This window comes from Formica exsecta, unplaced genomic scaffold, assembly GCF_003651465.1.
Source record: "Formica exsecta isolate Colony F162 unplaced genomic scaffold, ASM365146v1 scaffold120, whole genome shotgun sequence".
Lineage (NCBI taxonomy): Eukaryota > Metazoa > Arthropoda > Insecta > Hymenoptera > Formicidae > Formica > Formica exsecta.
Window position 1 is genome coordinate 3,958,711 of NW_021848537.1, and position 26,310 is coordinate 3,985,020.

Below are 26,310 nucleotides of genomic sequence, written 5' to 3' on the forward strand. Positions count from 1 at the left end.
ACTTGCGGCTGCCGGCGGGATAATATAGTACGAAATATATACATATACATATGTGTATGTGTGTGTGTGTATGTGTGTATGTATATATATATATATATGGATCACACACTTTCCTCTTCCGCCGGCATCGTGCAAAGTTGAGATCATATAACGTGCTTGATCTAAAATATGAAAAACAAAATTGTTTACCATCCCTCCTCCCTCCCTCTGTGTTCTATCGCGGAGACCCTGTCTCGTATATTATATATTTTATCTCCCCCTCTTCTCTCTACACACTTTGTCCGAAAGCGTCGCGTATGATCGTCCTGGACGCACACTAAGTTGCACAGGTACAAATGCCCTAACATTCGCTAGATCATGGAATTCCCCTCAGACATCTCAATTCGGGAACTCGAACAGCGGCGAGGAAACGACTGGTCAGCTCGCTTATTCTTTAAAAAAAAAAATAATAATAAAGATCGTTGATACATGAAACGAGGCATTGATATGTCAATTTAGCGAATGTCGAGGCACATGTACATCCTGCCTAGAAAATAAGAAGAGAAGTTGTTTTCTCTCGAAACTACTCGCTCGGTGGAACTAGGCGCTTCTAGATATTCAAAAATACATCGCCCCTCTCGCGGATGATCTTCTCTCGTGGAGCAAACAGCTAACTACTTTTTCTTATTTCTGCCCCCTCCCCCCCACCCCCTTCCGCGTAATTTGCCGGGACCCGGGGATCGAGAAGTTGAAGGTTAAAAGCGAATCCATCCGTCGCGTCGTCCTCTTCACTGCCTCTCAAATTAAGCGAACACTGGTTGCATCTTCTTCTCGCGCTCCTCAACGCAAAAAATTATTTGACGTTAACGAAGATTCGCGCGCAATTTTTTGCCCCCTTTTGCGTAGCTATAAAGTGTGATTAAACAGTGAAGAGAACCTGAAGACGTTTCCGTTGTTCGATTCGATCTGTTTACGCGCGTGTTGGACGTTTGACGACGAATAAAATAGATAGCCGCTCTTAGTCTTTAAATTCCTCTGAATCGAACGTTAATATACATGATGGCGGTCTGGCACGTTGTATCGGCTGTGAACGCCGTGATCAATTGACGAGACTGTGAGTGAAAAGGTACGTTTGTTCTCTTAAAGTTATAACCTGATGAACAGAAGCTCTATCTTTCCCTCCTGCTAGCGTATCTCTCTCTCTCTCTCTTCGCGAAAAATCTTATCACCGTCTTGCGCGCATATATTTTTTTCCCCTTTTTTGGTTTCGTTAAATCTCGAGGATTCTGTTAAATACTCGCGCATTTAAATCCCTCATCACGGGAATAAAATTTGGGAGACAAAAATTTTACATTTTGCATCTACAAAAACTAGCTAAAGTCATTAAGCGAGAACAATGTGACAAAATTTGAAAATTTTACAACGCGTTCAATCCTCAAGCACACGCATGGAGCCTCAGATTCCACCATTTTGCTTTATTTTGTCAGATTATCTGTGTTCCTAATTTCTTTCGTCTCTCCGTTTATTAACTTTGACCAACGACAATCAACCGACAATCCTCGAATCTTCCGAGATCTAAAGTGCCATGCTTGTGCAGGAAAGATTAAATTTTATGCGACGAGAAATCAAAAACTTTCTCATCTCAATTGGGAGATAACGTGTAGTTGGCAGTAGAAATCATCCTACGCTCTAACGACACTTGCTAATTTTCTTCGTTTTTTTTTTCCTTTTTACTCTCGATGTCGATTTGTATACAAAAATGTACAAATAATTTGAGCAGTTCCACGTAGTGGCAGTAGTTTGCCTTCATACGTATATTTCCTTAACAACGATCAATTAACGAAAGGCGATCGTTCACATTCCCTTACACGTATAATACATTTAATAGACGGCTAATCTCTCTTTTTATCTCAGTATCTTCGTAAGTGGCAGTGAATCGCGTTATCGCAAAGTCTTATAAGTCAACTGATTCCAAAAAGAATAAAGAATGAAAAGAAACGACTCGGAAATTAAATTCTACGTCCGCTGTTCACGCAATTCATCATATTCTCGATCGCTATTACGCCGATGATAATTAATTATACGATGATAACGACGATAAGGAGAGTTTGATCGAATTCGGTGAAAGAAAACGTCCAGCATATCGAAATAGAAATGATCGCATGACTATGCCGCGGGCCGATTATTACGCTATTTAACATCCTTTGACAGTCGGGAACAAGTCAATACCCGAGAGCTATATAAAGAAAAAAATCGTGTGATCGCCTTCGCATATTTACAGGGAATAAACTGGGCGCCATCGGCAGCGATTCGTCTTTTTCTCTTTTTTTAAGGATATAAGCCAACTAGATTTGTACAAACAGCGCTAATTAATGAGCGAGTGGCACAAATCGATCTCCGCGATTGCCTCGAGGACCCTTCTCTCCTTCTCTTTTTTCCCCAGGATCGGCTCGCGCAAAACTCACCATCACAAAGTGCGCCTAAAAGTCATGTTGTACACAAATTGAGATAAAAATATACATTCAATATAATGAGGCAAAGCATGACGCCTGTTATATCTCAAATAACGTCGATAAAAAATTTTTTTTTTGTTTTTTTTTGTTTTTTTTTTTTTTTTAAGAGACTGTCTATAATAACGTTTTTTTCAATGATTTTTACTTAAAATCATTGTCTTTTTCTAAAATCGATACCACGAGAGAAATTAGTATCACGCTCTGTCTTTCCCATTCTTGGAACATTCATGGACGATTGCCTATGAAGAGCTTTCAAGGAGCCGGTCCCGGTTAGTTTCGAGTAGCTCTCAGGTACACTGAAAATAATGCTTATCGCAAGAATGTCCTCTTATTACCGCAAGGAATAACGCTAACAGTAGTAACCATCCGGGTAGAATTCGCATTTCCCGGATGGTGGTGATCACTACTGTTGCAGCGTGCTGAGAAAATCTAAATATCTGTGTTGCATGTAACCTCAGGAGGACTGGCTGATGTGTGCCTGTAACATGGTCGACAATGCCGCCCCCGCCGCCGACGACAACAAAGGTGACGATGATGAGGAGGTCGTGGCGGAGGTGGTAGCGTTAACCTGCGGCATATGTAGAGTGAATCCGTCGTAAACGTCCATCAAGTCGCGCATACGGTATTCTTCCAGGCAGACGAAGCCCTCCAACGAAGGAGACTGTTTACGCGCGCAATCCATACAATGCACTACGTGACGTTTTTCTTGCTCGCGGATAAATAGAATATTGAACACCTCAATCTGTAAAAGACAAAATGATATATTAAATATAAAAGAATGGAAGATAATAAAATGAAATATGTTCTAAATGAAAAATGTTCAGAGTTCTATATATTAATCTTCTATGATTGTGTTACATTTCCACGAAAATTGTTTTACTGAAAACGTGTGAGAAAAAAAAACGCACCTCGCATTGGCCGCAATAATGCGAAGCCTCGTTCTTGCCGCGGCCGTGGAAGCGTACTTCCACCCCCTTATTCTTAACAAATTCCAGTATCAAGCAACACTGTCGTATCGTCCGCAGCAAACAGTTCTTGATTAGCTCGAATAACCGCGGATCCGATACCTTGATGTTGCGCGCCAGGTTCCACGAGAGGTGCACCATCGGCACAATCGATTTAAACGCCTGCAATTTATTCCATTCGTAACGCTCGATCGCTAGCTGATATTGCCTAGCAGTAAGCGGCCCAACGTTCCACGCGATGTTGTTGCACCAGCCGACTGCCTGCACCCAGTGTACACAGCCGGCGTTCACCCACACGAGATCGCCCGGTCGTTGATGGAACCTATAGACCGGGATGTTTTCCTCGTATAGGTCGTCCAGATTCGGCCACCAGCTGCCGTGCAAGTAACTGATGCCGTTGCGCTCGCAAAGCGAGGATACCATGCCCCAGTATGCGTCCGGTACTGCAAACCACTCGCAATCGCCTGGTCCGATATTGATGTTGATCGAACAAAAATTATTGTTCTCTTGGTGGCCGGGAGTTCTACTACCTGGTACCTGAAAACAATCATACAAAAGTTAATCACATTTGAAGAGTCTAAAGAAAGAACGTACCAATTTTCCATTTTTCGTCTTTTCGAGATAACTCTGCGATGTTGTAGCTCTGATGAAATAGTTTTAAATTATCTTATCATAAAAATTTTAAAAAATCTGCTTAGGTCGAAGGAAAAAGCGGTGAAAGAATGTGCATACAAAACGTGTTTAGTCACACCAATACAAGGAAATTTTTGATTTTTTATAAAAATACATATTACGTTACTAAAATAAAATTAAAAATGGTCTATTGTAAAATTGGCACAAAGTGACTTGATGCGTTTTTCTCCTGGACGCTTCATTTATATATTCGAAACACAGGGAAATTTTTGATTTTTTATAAAAATACATATTACGTTACTAAAATAAAATTAAAAATGGTCTATTGTAAAATTGGCACAAAGTGACTTGATGCGTTCTTCTTCTGAACGCTTTATTTATATATTTGAAACACTCTTCAAACGCTATGTAGAAAATATATACTTAACTTTTTTTTTTTTATTTTACATTAAAATGGAACAATAAAGGCTCTTATGAATGTATCATACAAAGGTGAAGGAAGGCAATTAAGAGTCAGCGTGATAATTTGTGCGCAAATTGTATTATAATCAAATTATATTAATATAAAGTAGCGATAGACTTAATAATAAAAAGCGGTCCTTTTTTGACCATCTTCAACGCAGTTACAAAATAATTACAAATAAAGAACAACAACCGAGGTGTTCATTGATATCACGTTTGAACAGCTCGATTTCTGTTCTTTATTTACTTTGTAATTGCGCTGAAGATAGTCAAAAAAAGGCCGTAACGTACGCTTTTAATTATTAAATCTATCGCTACTTTATGTTAATATAATTTGATTATAATAAAATTTGTGCACAAATTACCGCAATGGCTCTTAATTGCCTCCCCTCACATCTGTATGATACGTCTTTTTTAGTTAAAAAAAATTAATTTTTTTTATTAAATTCTTTTAATTATACCTTCATATATAACTGCACGGTGTTCATCCCTAAGATCACGTGGCCGACATGGCTAAGCATATTACCAGCCGATACCACCCTGGCGAAAGCTGGCAGCTTCATGAGCTCGTGCAATTGCGGTTTCCACTTTCTTTCATCCGACAGATCCACATTGGTACCAAAACGCAGCATCTTAGTTCCTGGTCGACCGGCCAAGCCAAAAGTGTTCTTCTTACGTCTGACAGTTTGACCAGTGCTGTCCTTTGAGTCCGAGTCTGACAAATTGGAAACGTGTATGCCGCCGCCCTGTACTTTCTCCTCCCTCAGGCTCTCCTGAAAGCTCGAGGCCTGGTACTGCGCGTATTTGGCAATCGTCGTATGGCTACGATGGCTGATGCAATTCCAGACTTTCTTGTTGAGCGCTGGGTCCCAGTTTTCCTCGCTGGTCTGCTGCATTTGCGTGCGCACCTCGATACCGTGATCCGGATTTGCCTCGACCAAGGTTTTGGTAGAGAATAGTCCCAAATCGAGCTTGAGCGCAGCCGAGAGGCCGCGTATCACAGCAATCGGATGCTTCAGACAGAATTCTTGTAGATTCGGACCAAACGCGTCCTTCTTGTGCTCCAGAAAGATGCTCGGTGTAGATGGCAACAATTGTTCCTTCGTCAATCGTTGACTGGGCGGATCCGGTGGTGCTGGCGGCGGTGAACGATCGCTCAGTATCGAGCAATTCGGCACGCCGTTCAGCCCTTGACCCTTGCACGTCTCGATCACCGTTCTCGCATCCATTTCGATGCTAAGCTCTTGCTCCGGCTGTGATTCGCACAACGATTCAAGCTTCAAATTCATCATCGTCGGTTCTGTCTTGGAAATATTGGCAGCAGCTTCGCTCTTGTTTGTCACCGCTGTCGTCGTCGACATCGTCATTGCGCTTGAAGATAACGACGATGTCGTTGTCTCGCTCTTCACCGTCGTTGTCGCCGTCGTCTCGCACTTCACCGTCGTCACAGTTGTTGTCATCGCAGCTGTCGCCACGGGCGTCGTCGTCACAGCCTCCACCGTCGATTTCGGCTGCGTCGAACGCTGGGAAGAAGCTTCTTCTGGCTTTTCGAGCTTTACCTCCTTCGCCTTGTCCGCCGCATTCTCCTCGAGATTCGATGGCGAGAACGGACCAGAACTCAATGTACCGTTGTCATTTATTACACCGCCACTCAACGGCTCCTCCTTCACGACGGTATCCAGGCCGTCGGAGCCAAAGTGCTTAAGAAGATCTTCCGCCAGCGACGTTGCAATATCCTTCTGTGATAGCAGCGCCTGCAATTCCTGATCCGTCATGTCCAAATTATCTTTATTTGCCATGACCGTAGCGGAGTTCTCCGGGTAGCCGCCGGTCGCCGACGAGACTTGCGTATAACCCTGAGCAGCGTACTGATTCGGCTGCTGCTGGTACTGACCGCCGTACTGAGCGCCGCCTGCAATTTGCTGCCTCTGAGGCGGGTAATTTGGATCGGAGGCGGATTTGTAAGGCATGCCTGGTGACTGTGTAGTGTTTCCGGTCGCCGCTGTGTTATAACCGGCATTGGTATCAGAAAAACCTGTCTGCAGCGCCACCGTACCTCCCTGCTGCAACTGAACGCCGATCGAAATTACATGACTCCGTAAATTAGCTTTAACATGACATGCATTTACATAAAAAATGAAAAAAATAAAAACTTTTCATGACAAAAGTTTCTGCGGAGTCTAAGACTTTCTCTTCGCCATGCAAAAAAGATAGATTAGCGATTCAAGTCTTCGAAAAATGAAATATCCAATATTTACCGGTTGTTGCGGTATGCCATAGTTCTTGATGACGCCCGACGTCTGCCCAAGATTCTGAGGGTGACCGCCATAGGCCGTGGGATGACCGGGCTGTCCTGGCCTTAGACCCCGCTGCGCTGCTTGCTGCTGTTGCAGCCTGCTGATGTGCTGTTGATGTTGTTGCATCGCACGGTACTGTTGTTGCAGTTGGACGAGCAAGGCCTGTTGCTGCTGTGTCAGACTGCCATGATTTTGCTGCAGAAACTGCAGCATTTGGAGCTGCTGCGACGATAGGTAATATGGCGGCGGCCGTTGCTGCGGCGCAGCCGATATCACTTCGTCGGTCTGTTGACGAAAGAAAAATTTAACTTGTCAATTGATACAAGCATAAGATACTTAATACGTCAACCTTATACATTATCTCTGTATACAGATCTTCATTTTTAATTATTAAAATACCCTTACAAATAATTTCAAGATTTTCTATACTGATAAGACAATTTAAACTGTTAGATTATATTCTAAAATAAGTCACACACACAAAATCTCTACCTTAAATCGCTTGGGGTTCTGTCCTTGAGCTTGAGGATAAGGCGGCGGCGGACCAGTAGGTGTCGTGCCGTACTTGTACGAAGGTCCGCCGGGTTGCTGCTGTTGCTGTTGCTGCTGCTGCCGGCTGGTGATCTCTGCGCTGATCGGCAGATTCCAAGCATCTTCGATCGACGGCAAATGCCGTTTCCTGTAAATAAAAATAAAAAATATGATAAAAGCTCGATAACTGCAAAAAGTATAAGTGCATCAAAACTTTTAATTAAAGTTTTTTCTAAAATTTAAAAATATGTTTGAAGGTAAAGTCGGACGAGATGCAAGTACAGAAAATGTAGCGTAAAAATATATGATAATGATAAACCTTTTCGGTATCGACTGTGATATTTTGACAGATGCAATGTTTTAAATAGTTCGGTGAATTTTATTATTGCAATAATCGTTAGATCCTCGACACGATTTCTTGTTTGCGAAACGGAATAATCATGTTGCTTGCACGACCATCTTTTTCCTATTATTGTTGTGAAGCGAGTGTTTCAAGTGTTTTTCTCTCTAACACACAGAACGTGTTTTTCTAAGCATGATATTTATAAAATGTCATTTTTATATTAATAACATTCATAATCTCCGATAAAAAATTTTACATTAAAAAGACTCTGTTTCTTATGTTTCTCAGAAAATGAGAAAATTACTTTCATTTTGATCGAATATAGGGAAATTTAATGCAATGCCATTTTGTATATTTAAGCCATTTATCATATTTACCATATTATTTTTGGCCTTTTATATCGTTGAAAGAAAAGAAAGACATTGAAGTATATTACAAGAGACTCTATTTATATATATAAAGAATCGATGTAAACAAGTAATTTTATATATATTTTTCTTCGTTCTTCGTTTTATTATATTTATAGTCTGGATGAGATATTTTTTTCTTCGCAAAGATACATTTTTAGAGAGTTTTAATGGCTTTTACAAAATATGATATCCGAAATGGAATTTTTATGTCTTTTGTGGTCCCAATTAATTTCGACATTACACATTTTGTATTGCAATGTTACGTTAATATTGTATAATCAATTGTTTTATTATTTTAAAGATTTTATAAAGATTCGAAAAATAAAATCATAAAAATAAAAAAAAAAAAAATGAAATTCGAGAAATAAAATTTATCGTCTATAATGTTTCATTTGTTCGAATGTTCGAGGATTATTATAAATGGAATGTGCATTGAAGGATTAATATGATTGCGTGTAATCGGAATCGCATAATAACATTGTAATACAAATTGATTTCTCGACTCACTTGGTAGCGACAGAAGGCATTGGTGGTGCTTGACTTAGGTGACTCTGCAGAAAATTGATGCGCTGTTGGAGGGACGGGTTCATCGGGTTGTTGCCACCGGACTTGACGCCACCCAGGCCCATCAATGGGCCCGTGCAATTCGCTGCGTTGCTGTTTCCCCTGTAAAACCAGAAGGACAACTCTTATCTCAAATTGACCTAATAACCCAATCGTCCGTCGACGTGAATTTTTCAGATCGTCGCGGAACATAAATCTAGCCTTCAACTTACGCCGCGTGCCGATCTTGTTCACGCGCTAGAAATACGCGATTACTATAAAGCGTAAAAATGCACACATGGTAAAACACGATGAGTAAATAACATGACTAATCGAGATGTAATAAGTTTATTCAGAGAGATAGAGCGTGGAATAAAAATGATATATAGTAATAATTGAAGGCTAGATACGACGAGAAAAATCTAATACTTGATTAGAAATTATATATTTAGTTCTAAAAATCATTAATAGTTTAATTATTTAACCAGATGATAGCAATTTCTTATCAGCGTTGAAAAACAGAATTGAGATGACTTTATATATATATAACAATTAAATGGCTCGTTTGATAAACGCTCTTATATTAAATATAGTGCGATTCGCGTTGCATTGGCGTGTGTAACGTGCAATTTACCTGGATGCGTTGACGTAACAAGCCAGAGCGTCTTTCGGTTGGCTAACGCTTTCGTACAATATCCCCAGATTAGTCCAAGCGGCCGAATGGGTTTTGTCTAGCTGCACAGCGCATATGTAGGCTTGCAGTGCATCCATAGGCTGATTTTGCTGCTGGTACAGAACGCCTATGCTGCACCATGTGTCCGCATTGCCTTCCGATTTTTCGACGGAATTTCTGCCGAGAACAATATCAATTTTCAAATTGAGAAAAAAAGCAAATATTCTAGACTCTATTTGAAAAAGTCCAGGAGAAAGCGTATTAAAACTAAAAACAAATTCTAATCATTGGTTACATATATTTTTTATATAAAACGTCAATTTATAAAATAATAATCATAAAAAATATGAGAGATTTCAAATGATATATATAAAATATTTTTTAATTTTTATATTATATTATTTTTATATTATATTAAATTAATTATATATTTACACATATTAAAATAATAATATAAGTAATTTAATATGTAAAAATATCATTTATTTAAATTATTTACACCCCTCACAAAACATAATCCAAAAATATAATTAAAGAATATAAAAAAATTTGCGTAAAATAAATTTCGCAACTAATGTATCTCAAATTTTTTCGAATTACTTGATCACTTTTCTTATTTATTTATTTTTGCATATTACCTGTATGCGATAAACGCATCGTGGACCTTTCCGGAGGCAGCCAGGCAACGACCCAGAAGATAAAGGCTCTGTCCACTCTTAGGTTCAGCCTCGATGGACTTCTGGAGACAATGGATAGCTACAGCCTGCTTCTGCTGTCTGGTTATACCAAGCACCGTACAGTCAACCACGTGGTACATCCATCCTGTAAGCGACAATGTGTTTCATCGAACACGCGCGCTTCTGCTTTCCTTCTAGAACCGCACGAGGTGTAACCTCGATGCTAGACGACGAACTAGTGAGCTATACTGAATAGATTTTCGCAGGTACAGCCTAGGGATAGCTCTGGCAGTCACGCTGCTGTCCCTTCTCTAGGGGGACTGTCTCGTATTACCCCTCTATAAACATAGGCGTAGAAGAGCGAAAAAACGACTACTGTGCGCAACACGAGTGTTTCATCTTCTCGTCGAAAGTGGATGATTTTTTTTTTAATCATTTTTACGATAAATTAAATTTACAGACTGCATTCGATGCGAATTTTTTTCAGGAGAAATTAATAAGATATCTTAATTTTACTGCTAATCCTTTTCACTCTTTCAAATTAAATAATTTCTTCAAAGAAAGCGAAGAAGTTTCAAATTTTTTCTCACTTTGTAGAGATATTTCATCTTCTAACTTGGATAATTTTCAACGATTTTGTTTGACATATTATACGACTCGGTATCATATATTATCAGGGTGTAACTGAAGGAATAAAATATTTCTTTAAAGAATTAACTTAAAGAATTTAATTCAGAATAGTCGAAAAAGTAAAAATTCAATTAGTATTGAATTCGAAACTTTCTTTTCTTTTAAAACTTTATATATACAATATATTATAATATTATAAATGTACGTGTAATATTATGTACGTGATATAATATAATACATTATAATAAAAAAAATAATCTTTTGTTTGCGCGCGGTATAATGATGTCGATTTATGGCAGCCGCTTCTTTCGCAGCGCGTATTTACCTGTTGATACCCCACGGATTAATCGTCGTGGGAAAAGCGACGCGTCGCGAGAACTTGTTTTTCGCGACAAATATATAAATGCGCGAACACGTGGCGGAACTGTGGCCACGTGGAAACCGCTCGGGTTAATTAATTGGCCAACGTTAACTTAATTACGCTTCCATGCGTACATTCAATGATTTTAATAATTATTTTTCTTTATTAGTTAAGAAAAGCATACTCTTAATATATATATCGACTCAATAACAAATATCAGAACAATGAGAGAATCGTTGTATGATAGTTTCTCTCAATCAAATTTTTTCAGCAAAGTTGGTCAAATTAATCCTTTTAGTAGATTTGTATTTCAAGCCAGAAAGACTGTTTGTTGACTGACTGTCAGAATTCTCTCAGAATTATTCCCGCCATTTTTTTCTTATCCGCGAGACTAATAATTGTCGGTCGCTCGTCTGTCCTTAATGTTATTTATTCACCTGGAGTACCTGTCCCATTCGTAAATGCCGTAGTCCCATACGCGCCCAATTCGCAAATCTGCCGGGCCTACCTTTACCATTGTGAGCTCACCTGGCCCCGGACAAGCCCCCGATAATTTCTCGGTCGATTTAAATCCCATCTTTTCCGAGAAATCTTTTACCGATTCTTCGAATTTCTGAAAATATTGTATTCTTCGAATCTGGAAAATTATGCTGAATTCTAATATCTCGATTTTACGATGCCGTGTGTAACTCTAGTTTTACTAAGAAAAATCTTCCGTTTCATCATATGAAATTCTTCGCACACATCAATCGCAATTAATAGTGGTATCGTGAAATTTATTATTCAGCCAACAAGATACTTGTCTTTTTTTCCTCGCTAAAAGGACGGATAGAAGGACGATGTCCCTTCCGAAAAAAAAGGGAAGCGGAACCGGTCAGTCGCGACCGGGACAATCCACGCGAGGAACCATAAACAGGTCGTAAAATAAGTCCCGTTCGTAACGCTCGCCCGATCACGTCCTCGAGAAGACACAACCCCTCCGGGAGATGCGAGATGTGTGACTTTCACCGAGAAGCAATCCGTTCCAAAGGGAAGAAAAATAGGAAAGCGCATTCGAGACGCCGTTTGAAGGGACAGTCATGGCAATTTAGTGTCCGAAGGCATGAAAAACTCTCATTAGACGGGATTCTCTTTATCTGTAAAGGAGCACGAAGAGGACATTTTAGATATCTTTATTGTCGGAACAAATAAAAAGGAGGAAGAAATATCACCCCCACAACGAGCCTCGAGCGAAAGGGTGATTTTGCCCTCGGATCGTCGCGCCTTCAGCCTCACTCGAATTCGGTCGGTTCTCTTGGCGTGCCGGCTGCACTCTGCCAAGTAGTCTGCAGACACGTGTATTGATTTATTCCGGGTTAGGGTGGGCCGGGGATGAGACGGAGAGGCGATCCGGGGGAGGGAGAGTGAATGAACGAGGAACAGAGAGGGAAGGAGAGGCAGCCGTGAATGGGACGGAGAGAGAGAGAGCAACTCCGATGGTTGTGGGAAAACTATCCTCAGTCTTCGTTTCTCTCGCACCTGCCCTATGTCCCTCTCTCTCTCTTTCTCTCCCTCTCTTTCGTTTCTGTTTTAGACTATGCGTAGACGCCGAATCGCGACGGGGTACGCTAAAGTATCCCCCTAGAGCTAGAGTGAAGTCGGAACCTTCCAAAGTAATACAAAGTTGCTTACAGTGACATCGACGTTCAATTCTAAAAGATTAACGTGTACGCTTTTTCCACTTAATATGTGTGTTGTTTTAAACACATATTTATATACAAAAAAAATATATATTAAATCAAAAATTCTAAAAAAAGCACACTTAATTATCTTTTTGTAAATTGTCCGAGATTTCAAACTCGTATCGAAAATTTAAAGATATTCTCGCCGTCGAATTTATATTCAAAAAAGTTTTAGATAAATTTATCGGAACAAAATTATCTTTTTTTTTTTTTTGTTTTTACACTTATCGCGCGTTAAATATTTAACACACCCTCTCTCTCCCCTCTCTCTCTCTCTCTCTTCTACACAGCAAGACGTCAAATAGGCTTTCAACCAGAATTTTCCAAAAGTAATATTTTTGTTTCACATTTCTTTCTCTTTCTACAAAGTATTAAATATTTATATATGAAATATTTGCATACTCCCCTAGAGTTAGAATGTGTCGGAACCTTTAAGTATTTCCGAACGCGATATCTCTCGTCTTTCCTTTTTCTAGCGTCTTGAATATTTATACAGGATCCTAGCAAGACACAATCTTTCTTTTCTTTTTCCCTAACGAAGATATCGAGCGACCGACAATTTTCAAGTTTTATGAAACAAAATATAAAAAAATAAACTTGTGTCTTATTTCAGCAAATAGAATCTCGCTTATTATAATCGTTTACATCGCGTTTGACAATTAAATCGGGAATGATTATCTTCGAGAATCGTCTCAAATATGTATTCTTGAAGAATATAAGTTAGGTAATTCACAACAAAGCTAGCTTCATAACACGCGTACTCTCTACCTCCTTGAAAAATGAATTTAAGGTTGCTCAAAAATAAACTTCCCAATTGGTTTTTTTTTCATCTTTGTCAATTAGAGTCCTTTTAATTAAGAGTTTTATTTTACATCTAGAGAATTCAGTTTGGAATAAATTTATTTGCATGCTCTTATTTATCGTTATTAGCAGACAGATCAACGGACTTACCCAATTGACGGCAGATATCGGCCTTGAGATGCGACGGCAGTACCTTCTCCTTCAGCAGGACCTCGTAGTGCTCTCTGGCTAAGCGATACTTGCCCTGAACCTCGTACAAGTGAGCAATGTGGAATTTTACTGCGACACACAGATAAGAAACAAGGTTCCATGATATGTTTTTTCAACAGTCTAATCGAAAAGAAATATTATACAATATTTGTCGGAGGCAAATTTTATCGGCTAGATTTGAGGGGTGAGGTTGAGAAAGAGCGATTAGGGTGGATTCCGATTAACTTCTTCCGTCATAAACGTCGAAACGCGATAAGAGCACTGGCGCGTGAGCGAAGCGCGGCCGACTATTTAAAAAAGCGCGACTCCCGGCGGGGAATTATATTATACATTCCCAGTGTCCGAGGGAGAGAGAGAAGAGTGACTCCTGGACGAATCATTGAATCATTACGCGGAGAGCCTGCAATTCGGAGTCATGAATCAGCGGCAGTCATTCTGCTGATTCATCTTCGCGAAAAGCTTCCATGCCTAGGAAATCTAGGTTTCACGTGTATATGTGACGTATACGACAGAGGGGAAGTCCCACGATTTCAATCTCAATGACGGATCTTTTGACGAATTTCAGGAGTCAATCTTTTCTTGAAGAAACAAAATCATCATTCATTGAATTTTAATATTCAAGACTTATCAATTATTAATATTGTTTTAATATAATTTATTAAAACAAAGTCCATCGTTTAAAATTAATTGAAAATGATATTTTTTTAATTCATCTGTCACTCTAAAACTTCTTTCTCATCGGAGCTTGTAATTTCACGTTACGAAATATATAAAACTCATTATTTGTCCGTTATATCGCCATTAATTTAATGTATTATTAAGAAACATTCACGATATATTTGGATAATTAATAATATGTTATTACTTAATTCTGAATGATATCGAAAGCTATTGAAAAATTTTGTCTACGTTAAAAGTAAAAAAAAAATTTTGTATATAGCTAGAGATAGCTTGCAAACTGATAAAACTGAAAGACGAGAACGATGCGAGTATCGTGAAAAAGCGGTCAAGTTCGTGGAGGAAGGAAAGTGAACAAGCGAACCGAGGGATTGTTGACAAGAGCCGCGATGTTAAATAGAGTAGTGCGTTTTCCCCCGGGTTTTTCGCAATGCGAGAAGGCAAGCCTGCTACTTACTCTCGAGCTTGGAGAAGGAAGCAGGTGTGGTGGCGTCGATCAGGGCGAGGGTCAGGTGCTTCAAAGCGGCGTCGAACTCAGCGTGGACCTTCAGCATCAAGCCGAGCCGTAGGTGAACCTCGCAGGCCCGCGGGAATCCTGGTTCCACCCATAGCACCTGCTGGAACGCTTTCACGGCCCTGAAACACGCAACAGAGCGAAAGGATTATTCTCCGGGGTGTCTCTATTCAAACCTTGCAAAAAAATTTCCTATTATTCCAGGTTTTTATTTGTTCAAAATTCCAGGTAAAGATAATATTTTAAAGATCTTTTTTGCTGCAACTTTCTAAAGTAAGTTTTTTTATCGTATGCGTTTTCTAATATTTTTCACTCATACAAAGGAAAAACACGGAGCCACTTAATTCGAAGCTTACAAAAGTAGAAAACATTCAAAACACACTGGAAAATGTTGTTCCTTTTTTCCTATCATTTCTCGCTACTATTAAGAGATATTTTTTTCTGTAAATTGCAATAACAAGAAATTATTTTATTATTTTATTTATTAAAGTCTTTTTTATCTTTATTGTTTAATGAAAAAAATTAATAAAGTACAAAAATAATAAAATATATATCTAGCTTCTAATAGCTTATAAGATAATTATATATATATAATTCTTTCTAGACAGAGATATATTTATTCTACAATATTTATTGTTATGATCATCAAGACAAGATTGCTTCGCCATTTCTTGCTTCCCGTAACCTTCCTACCCTGCTGTACGCACGCAATGTGGCAAAGGTGAGCGCGCAGGAAGTGGTTAGTACATAACGTCTGTCACGCGACCACGGGGCCCCGCGAACGAAATAAAGAAAAGGGGGAGCGCCGATCGATCGCGCCGATGCACATTGAAAGCCGGAAACGAATAATAACACATACCGCAGCGAACGGACGATAATCATAATACTGAAAGCCCCTTTGAAAAGTGTACGATCTATGATTGAAGAGACTTATTTCCAAGCGTCGTCCTGAAAGGATATATTCTCCTTCTCGAAAAGACGGTAATTACGTGTAATTGTCAAGAGTACTTCAGTCTCTCTGAAAAGCTTGTAATTTTTTAAGCGTGGAGGAAATTGAGAAAAATTCATATTATTATTTAAAGTCTGATATGATGTTATAGAAATAGTTTGTAGTATAAATCTAAAAAAAAAATATATATCAATCTGAAATCAACCGATATTAATACATGTTTAATATCCATATAATATACAGAAAAAAATTTGATTCCTTATTATTTAAATTTTTTTTTTCCTCATATTTATTTCTATAATTTTTATCAGATAAAAACGCGAAATTATTAGAAACAGCTTTTCGTTCTAAGAAATTATCTTTTTCGTGGGAAAAATATTTCGATACTATAAAAATCAAATGTTTAATTTTTCTCTAAGAGATTACTTTCGATCGCCAGTTTATTGGGAGCATCGTTGAGAGAGGCTGGACGGGAGCCAATGTCAGCTCGCAGCCCGGCCGAAGGCGAGAGCAGCCCCACGTCGTCAAGACGTCACTTTCGTTCCCGTTAAACGACGGCCGTGTGACGGTTACATATAGGTCACAGGTTATAACCGGATTTCTCCTCGTCCCTTCCGCGGACACCGCATCCCTTTCTCAAGTCTTCGAAATTTCCACGTTTCATCTTCTCGTTAATACTTTGTTATTTGTTACACTCATACCTTTCTCAATTCTTTTTATAACACGATCTTTAAGAACAAAAATAATTTATTATTTCAAAATTATTTTATAAATTATTATAAATTATTATTATAAATTATTATTCAAAAACAAATTATTCTCTTCACTTGTTCATTTAAAGACACGGGGCCAAGCTTTCCCGTGTCATTCTCATGCAGCCGGGGGAAGAGGGGTCATCGGAATGGAGAGGGGGTCAGAACGCTAATCTTTTCCATATCGTTCCAATTTTAGTGTATGCGCTGTCGAAGCGCGCGAGTACATATCTCCGTGTGTGTAAGCGTTATATGTATATATATATTGTATATATACACCTCGGTCTGCATGTACGTGACACACTTTTCACAGCGCGGGGTTACGGCACACTTTTCCTATCCTAAGCGAGCGGTTATGAAACACAAGCAACGTAACGTAAGCGCTTACGATTATCTCCGCGGCTCTCTGTAACGTCGCGTTTAACCGCGCGCTTGATAAATGCCTGCAAACAGCTGAGCCGCCGCCTTTCACCGAATGCGAGCTGCAATTCTCGCGAGAGACCGGCGGTAAAAACGATCGATCCGAAGAACGTAATTTATCGCAGGAACAAAGAACAGAGAGAGAGAGAGAGAGAAATTAACTCTCGAATCGAAAAATATCTAGTCTCTAAAAGGACGACGTAATTTATGCATACGAATACACGTGCAATCATTCCCTATATACAGGATGTCCCATATAAATATAGGATGCAGACTAATAATCTAATATTGTTAAAAAATGAGCATCTTTTCCTGTGGAAAAGTTCCCGGAAATACATTGTTCTCGTTTTTTATTTTTGCATTTCTGTTGTTTCTCGATTTTTCGTGTAAAAATTTTGGAAATTACGTATAGACATTAACGTCTACTTTATATTAGAATCAAAAAAGACATTTTGTTGCTATAAAGGAATTTAGTTTAATGTCAATTAAAGTTTTTATTGAATTTATAAAATAAAATGAAGAAAGTTTCATTTTATAAAAATAATAAACGTGTATGAAACTGTATTGGCATGTTAAAAAATGATGCATTTTTGGCAATTCTGCTAAAGGAAAAAGATGCTGATTTTTTGACAAGGAATATGTCAGTAGTACCAATACCTATATATAAAACATGTTGTATATACAGAGTGTTTCGGAAAGACAGACTGTTCTTTTAATATCTGATAGATTCTTCGGCCAAATCAATTTTCATTTTCGTGATACGTTTCTCGATCAATTTTAAATAACTAGTTTCGTGAAAGATAAATGCATAGAGAAACGACATTCGAAAGACACCGTTTTTACCATGAAACTTGTGACGTGTTCGGAAATAAACGGCGATTTAACGAAGAGGAGTATAGTAAAAACAGAGGGAAAAAAAAACAATCGCCATCGCGTCGTCATCATCCACACGAGAGCGAAAGAGAGAGAGAGCAAAGCGGTAGTAAATTCATTCATAAGAAGGTCCATTCATCGCTTCATTCACTCACTTCGTTTCCTTTCGGGGTTCGTTGTCTTCGACAATGAGTCACTCCTGACGCGCACGTCGAGCAGAAAGAGAAATGTCAGTGACTCGCCCATTTCGCAAGAAACTATAATGCTATAATCAACTGTGTACGAGGCATCGAACGGAAGAGAGAATAGTAACGGGCTAAAAATCAGTATCCAATTGTTCATTCAAAGTGATAGATAGATTTTGTCCGACGTGTGGGACACGATGAACCTTCTTCATAATGCATAAATTTATATATACGTTTAGAACTTGTCATTTTTGACATCAGATTCATATTCAGTGATTCAAAGAGAAGCTTTAAATTTAAATAAACATAATTAAAAACTATCCGATAGATTGAATTGTATAATAATTAAGTATAGAGATATATATCTTGAGAAAGAGACACACGCGCACATATAAATATAATTTCATTATGCTCGATATTTCAATCAATTGTACCGAGTGTATTTTTTTTTTTTTGCTGATGTTTTTTTTTCTCATAGATACATCCGAGATTAGTCTCTTCGTTCGGTCACGCTCTGCTGTATAAGCGTAACGTAAAAAGAAAAAAGAAAAAACAAACTAGATAACCAAGATTGCGGTTTCGCGTGGCGAAAGTGCGCCCTATAAACGCGCGAGATTCCGCGCGAAACAGGACATGGGGGTGTAAATGGAGTCGTTAGGGGTGTCGCCGCATGACGTGCAACAGCAGGGCGCGCGATATCGTTAAGGACGATCTCGGGGACCTTCTCATTATCGCCGCGCAACACTTCCAATTTCCTGCGCACGAGAAACGACGCCGGCGTCACGTCGCGTCGCGTCGGATCGCGTTGCATAACGTTAGGCGTGAGGGGTGCATTAAAATGCACCCTTCGAGCCGGCCGTTTAACACCTCATAAATTAATCGCACGCGAATACGGCCGCGTTAGTTTAACCCCTTATCGGCGATTTCCTCCGTGGACGATTAACGAGGGAAGACGTGGGATTCCTTTCGAATTTCGTAAATAAGTGGTTCCGAACATAAAATACTTTTTATTGGTTCTTTCTTATAAAATCATTTTTCTTTTCTCCTTTAATTAGATTTAATCTACTTTGACGTCTTATCGATTCAAGCTATTTATTATAATATAATAAAATATATGATAATATTATTAAAACAATTGTCTAATAGATGATTTATTATTGCTAAATGTAATTAATATAAAAATATCTTTATCATAATTAAGAAAAAATGTATGCACAGATTTTTTTTATAAAAATATAAATTTTAAAAATTAAATATGTATATCTAATTAATTTTCTGCTTATGCAATTTCTAGTATGACTAGGAGAAGAAAAACGTTCCTGAGACGCGTCTCATATTTCCCATATTTACGTAAAGTTTCAATAATTTCGACATCTCATAAAACGAGCGTTTTCTGAGAGAAATCTTATTAAACGAACAAGTATCGAGTAAATCTCTCGTTCATGGAGAAAACCCTTCCGAAAGATGTAACCGTTCTTAATGACTTCCTTATTATACAATTTCGCTATCTTGATCACTAGCGTGCACCCGCACGCACGCACGCACGCACGCACCTCCACCGTCACTAGGACACACGTCACGCACGCTGCAACACGCGTTGCATCGGGCGTGACGCGAAAATTTGGTTCTATGAATTAATCAATTATTAATTATTCCACAAGAACAATTTTCAGGTATAATTCCGAGAAAATCAAATATATATTAATTGAAAAATTTTAGTGTTTCTCACATCAAACATCTGACTTAATTCGATTTTTATAACGAAAGATTGATATTATGTAAATTTTCACAATGTGTGTTTAAGATAATTACAGAACGAAGAAAAGAGAATAGTGGCGCGTAACACAAGCGTGTATAAATTAATGCGGGGTGAATGATCACATCTGAGACATCCTTCCCAGGTCCTGGACTAAGCCCACCCGCCGTGGGATTACAACGCCCACGCAGCTGGCAGTCGTGCACAGGAAGGCTGTCGGAACGACTAACAGACGACGACTAACAATTTCCTAGTGACCCACATCGCGCTCTCGATGTCGTCTCACTCCCACGCACAAGTCTCTCCTTTCCTCTCTTTTTCTTCGCAATTGCATCTGCATCTCTCGCGCAGAGGCTCGCGAGCGAACGAACGTAAGACAATCGCAAAACTACGAATTCTAATAATATCTCAAATCGGCCACAGGAAATTATCGTTTGCTTTTTTTTTATTAAAAAGTAAGAATCTTATATAAAAAAATTCTCTGATATAATTATTACTATTGGAATATTATTGATACTGAGAGAGAAAGAGAGAGAAGTGTGTATTAATATTATTACACGGAGTATTATTTTTCAAATTGTTTGAAATTGTTTATTCGATTGAAATCAGATACTGAAAAACTTCTGAAGAAGGAGAAAAAGTATTTATTGCTAAGATTATATTATACATTTTACTCGTAATCAGACTCTCTTTTTCCAAAAATAGAACCATAAATTGACTGTTTATGGGATCACAAAAATAAAGTTATTAAGATTGCATTATTCAAACGTGTTAATCAATTAGACAAAATTTTCTTTGTTAAAAATATGATGTCGACGAGGCACAACCGGTGCCTTTCTCTGCGCTATTTGTCTGCCTGCGAAACGCAACGCACATCACCGATGTCACCGTAAAAGCGAGCACGCACGTGCGAGCCTGCATACGCGTTGCCTCGCCTCACGGATGCACCTGCAGCAGGCCTGCTCTTCAGGAGGATCCAGCTGCGCGCTCGACGAGAGGCACGCTGCCGCGTGTGTCTCTCGGACATTCTCACCGTGAGTGTTTTCGAACCGCAACCGACAAGACGGTTGCGACAATTTGACCTTCGAGAGCAACGAGAGGCTCGCTCGTTCGCTCGCTCGTTTTGCAATGAATCATCATCGCGCGCAGCCGGTAGTCTCCGATTAAACAAAGCCTCTGTTAACTGTCCTCGTGTCAAGCTACGTATCGCATCGAAGAAATATATTTAGACCGATCAAAATCGCGGGAAAGCGAGGATACTACGAAAAAAAATAAATAAATAAATAAAAAAAGAATTATATAAAAGAGAGAAGATCACGCATAAAATGATAAAAATCTTCACTTTCCCCGTAAAAAAGATACATTGACTTGAAAATCTCGTTGATCAAAGATACCTCGATGATGGATTAGAGCAACGGTACCTAAGACCGCGCGTCGTAAATTGCGACAGAGGACGAGCGGAGAGTCTCGCAATAGCGTATTGTCCTGCCGTTGCGATGGCTGGAAATTGTCGGCTCTCTCTCTCTTTCGCTTACTCTCGCCACGCGGTGCAGTATATGCAACGGTACCTCCCACTATTGCACATCGAGAGAGAGAGAGAGAGAGAGAGAGAAGCGAGTCGACTTGAGTCGAGTGATGGACAATGGATGGATGCAAAGTTGCGCGCGCGTGCTCGCAGTTGCATAACGGATCGCGCGAACCAATTTTCTCGCTACGGGGACGACGCGAACAGCGGTTCATGACCCGAATCCGCGACGCTATCTCTCCGCGCTTCTTGCTTAAAATAGATCTGGAAGCGTTAAAAAAAAAAAAAAAATTGGAAGCGTCATTCCTTACACGCGCGTACACGGATAGATAAATGAATAGTTCGTGTACATAGCCTACTTAGACAAGGCTACGAGAATTCGCGGCTAGAAATTATTATCTCCTTCTCGACGTGACGCGGAGTCGAAGGCCTCACATGAGTACAGTCCGCGGTTAATACACATCGATATAGTTCGTACAGATATTATTTCTGGAAAATTTTTAGTGATAACTATATCTCTATTAACTATAATCGATATTTATTCGTGAATTTAGATCAATTTTTTTCTTCTCGATTTTTGACGTTAAATATGAAATTACAGCAAAAATTCGAGATATCTCTACATCAATAAAATTTCATAACTGATATCCCTACGTAATAGTTATACTCTTTTATTTAAATAGACATAGATATCGATTTTTCCTTCTTGTAATTTTTAATATCAAATATATACATATATTATGGAAACTAAACTTGAAATTTCTGTCAAGGCAAAAAGCAATCAAAGTCTATCGAAAAATGATAAAGGCTGTTTATAATCTTGAAAAAAAACGACAAATGCATTCGACAACAGCAATAGCAGTGACAGATGCATCTCGTAGCACGCGCCAACCATGCAGGTGTGCGTATCACGTGGTATGCAACACGCGGTCCGACTAAATCTTGCTGGACAAGGTGTCCATCGGTGGAGCGACGGGCTCTTTGACCACTCTCTCTCTCTTTCTCTCTTTCTCTCTCGTAATATCGTTAAATCTGCCTCTTAAACTCGCCAAATAAGCATTATCTCGATCGCCCGATATGGCGCATTGGAAGAATAAAATAAACAAACACAGACTCACGTTCCGCACACAATTAAGCAAATCTAATTATGCATCGGATACTGTAAACATTTCGGCAATCACTGCACGCGTTCCGTTCATGTTCACATAATTTTTCTATCTTTCTACGATATTGCTATTGTATATAATGTTTATCGCATATTTATTTTTAAATTGATTGTCAAAGGATTTTTAAGCTCCAAAGAAACATATATGTAATTTAAAAAATGCAGTAATATTTTTGAAAAAAGAACAAAACATTTTCACTTTCATTCCGATTAAATGTAAGAGAGAGTTTAAAGATGGATTAAGTTAAAATAATTGTGTAGCATGCTCTTTTTAAGAGTAGAATTTATATTACAAATTGTTTCTATAACGTCAGGTCCGATTTCAAAATGCCAAAGCAATATTATACAAATTTTTCAATTTTCTACATTTTCGCAAATTTTACTACAACCCAAAAAATCAGGAAGATAAATTTAATTTTGTAAAAATATCATACCTCTTTAACGTGATACTCAATACTCTGTTATCAAATAATATTTTATATATTTTACATACGAGCTATAAAACCGAAACAGTACGAAATTTCGTATGCAACGATCTGATACGATACAACGATAATATTCGCTGCTATCAGATAAAATCGGATTTCGTGGAAGGAGCCGAAAAGCGTCAAGGCGGAAAATTGCTCGTTCGCATTTGTATTACATTATACTACATGTGCATACATTATGCACCGTCGAGAGAAATCGGCGGAGATCGAAGATAGAATCGCGCATCGCTAAACTGCTTAAACCTCGCGATCGTCCTTGATGACAACGCGATAGCAAATTTCGAGAGTTTTCGCCTTCGTTAATTAGCTCGAAAATTTTCTGTCGGGATCAGCCTTTAACTATCTCTAAGTATTGCATATTTATATCGCACAGTTAGAGCTAATAATCTTTATTATTTATCATTTTAACAGGCATAAGCCTTTGATTCAAAGAAAAAAAAAAAATTGATGTTATAAAGATGCCGGAGTGTGTGTCTCATTGTCAGATAAGTACAAAAATAATTATTATCACATTAGTACATAATTATTATTACATTATATTGTTGTTACATAATTATCATTATATTTCATCTCTCATTGTTATATATAATTATTATTATATTTATGTATAATTATTATTGTATCATTATTATCCTTTTTTATTATTGTCATTATTCTTNTCATTATACAGTTAAAAAAAAAAAAAAAAATCCGACTTCCAAATTGTTTTGTCACAATTTTGAGAAATTTATGAATTAAAGTTGCAAAAATGAAGCTGTTTTATTTTTATCATGTATTTTATCATGTTAAAATCTAATCGATTAGAAAGTTATTTAGAAAGTTATTTTTTATCGAGCTGTGTCATCAACGTTATGCAGTAGCACTTCAAACACTGATTAAACGAATGTATCGATTATTCAAAAAGTCTAGAAAAAGATTGTTCGATTTTTCAACAATTTTCAATTTTCAAATAAAACATGAAATCGAATATCTTTTTATCTTAGCCGAAAAGACGCTTTACAAACATCGATACGTTTTTTATCTACACACACACACACATCTGGTTAATATTCAAAGAAATAAAAATACCTATTTATTTATGTCATTCGAAAAACTCAGACATTTGCTTATTGTTAGATAACGTTAATAATATTCGCGATAATAAAATAACCAACTATGCAACTGTCTCAATGCACGTAGCGTGTCGCGGAAAAGATAAAAACCGTTAACGTTCCGCAGTCGCAGCTCTGCGGATGCACCTTTGCAACAAACACGTGCATACTTCCTGTGCAACTGGTGGCGTCTTTCGCCGAGGCTTAAATTGAAGGAAAGGGCTCCGCGTCGTGTAAACAGGTGATCGATACGTCTCGTTCGCGTGCGTGCGTGCGTGCGTGCACGACGTCCATTAATGCGATATGTGAGTACATCGATACGCGGAATATCTCGTATTGCGCAGGGATATTAATAAAGAAAAAAATGGCTCTCTCGAATATCGCGGGAATTTTGTTGTCTGATACACACATACACACACAGAGCTGGCTTTAATTTCACGCGCGCCGTTTATCGAGATATCACATTCATATATACACATCGATGGCAATTTTCTCTTCTCGCCCCATCGTTAATTAACCAAGTATAAATATGATAATCGCGTAATGCGATTACAATGCAACATCCACAATCGAGTTTCATTATCGCGTAATGCAATCGCGTGAATCATCAAGACACATACACGAGTGACGATGCAACAATTATATTTAGAGATTCGTATAAATTTCATTCGCGTTCCCCTATAAGAGGAGCGAACGGAACTTTGTTCCGAGAAGACTCTAGTGTTTGCCAAGATATACCCAAAGCAGGTGATACCCCTTTATAACGTATTTCGATTGTAGAGCCATCATGTATCCCGACTTATGTTCCTAGAATTATGTTTATAAACATGATAAAAGCCTTAACCAAGTCTCGCTTTCCTCGAACAATCCGATGTATCATGCCTACATCTTACATAGATCGTAACAAAGGATAAGGCTTATAATATTAACACAAGCGTATAAACAAGGCCTATATACAAGGCCTATAATATAAACATTCCGCTTTAAATATTCCCTGTGTGCATATATGTACTTCTAATGGAACGACGCGAATATCTGTTGTCTCGAATAATTTAACGCAGCGATAACAAGATGTCAATTTTGAAAGAGAAAAATTGATTCTCGTTAAGCTAGCACCCCCACCACAACAAATTAAAATGAAACATATTAAAATTAAGTGCTATTTAGGTGTTGTATTCCTAATTTTAGTGCTAGAACCATTTAGCAGGAATTCGCGATTTAAAGTGGGGGTGCTAACTTTCATCAAGCTAGCACCTCTATTATTAAATACTTGCACAAAATCCAAAAGTAAATATGTCCGAATTAAATGCTTTTTAAGTGCTTTGAAGAGCAATTAATAAAATTTAGTTATTTATTATAATTTAGAAGATATCAGCTGACAAGAACAGAATATAAGAGTAAAAGTATCCTAAAAAATGAGAATATAAAATTGATGTAACTTTCTAAAATAAGTTTTTTTTTTTATCGTATGCGTTTTCTAAAACTTTTCGCTCATATACGAAGGAAAAACACAGAGCCACTTAAGTTTCAAGTGCTAAATTTGTAAATATAAAAAAAAACCTAACTAGCTTTCGTAAGATAAGCATTTTTCATTTGCATAACACATTTTCATTTTTTTATCACTAAAAATTACAATAAAGTATATGTACTGTACACTCAATATTTTGTTAAGATTTTGAATGTATATTTATATCAGAGATAAATGTATATTTATAATATATTTTAAACATATAATTCACTTGGCTTGCCGACTGCTTACAATATAAGACAAAAATTATCAAAAAAAAATTTTTTTTTTTAATTTCCCGAGTTTCGATAAAATTCCATTAGAATCCCCTGATTTTCTCAAGCACAAAAAAAATCCCTCAAAGTTCCCCAAGAAGATGAGGCAGAGACATCAGACTTTCCGTATCGAGATACCCAAAGAGTCGTTATATCGAATTTCTTTTCAATTACATATATNTATATATATATATTGCTTCTTCAAAAATTATCGCTTCGATACTTTACACACGCAACGCGATCCGATATATCGATATCAATTTATCATCGTAATATATGTCTATGCACAGCTCGCCGCTTCCTTTTGCGCTTTTACACACACGGAGGCAATAAAGTAACTCACAGCGTTTAAATTTAACGGGGGAGGAGAAGGAAAGGGAGAG

The 26,310-nt window shown here is 38.1% G+C and overlaps 1 protein-coding gene across 3 annotated transcripts in view; it reads right to left on the minus strand.

Moving 5' to 3' along the window:
* Positions 1–1,685: 1,685 nt before the first annotated feature.
* The window catches only part of LOC115242548 (histone demethylase UTY-like), a 67,530-nt gene continuing 42,905 nt past the window's right edge, over positions 1,686–26,310 (minus strand). For all 3 annotated transcript variants that reach the window (XM_029818937.1, XM_029818940.1, XM_029818945.1), the window contains 10 exons: positions 14,885–15,063; positions 13,690–13,818; positions 9,988–10,171; positions 9,311–9,526; positions 8,641–8,799; positions 7,342–7,528; positions 6,811–7,134; positions 5,014–6,621; positions 3,401–3,994; positions 1,686–3,234 (listed from right to left, as the gene is read on the minus strand). In XM_029818937.1, the coding sequence (XP_029674797.1) occupies positions 2,947–3,234; positions 3,401–3,994; positions 5,014–6,621; positions 6,811–7,134; positions 7,342–7,528; positions 8,641–8,799; positions 9,311–9,526; positions 9,988–10,171; positions 13,690–13,818; positions 14,885–15,063 (3,868 nt within the window). In that variant the 3' untranslated portion in view covers positions 1,686–2,946. The remainder of the gene's footprint in view (positions 3,235–3,400; positions 3,995–5,013; positions 6,622–6,810; positions 7,135–7,341; positions 7,529–8,640; positions 8,800–9,310; positions 9,527–9,987; positions 10,172–13,689; positions 13,819–14,884; positions 15,064–26,310) is intronic.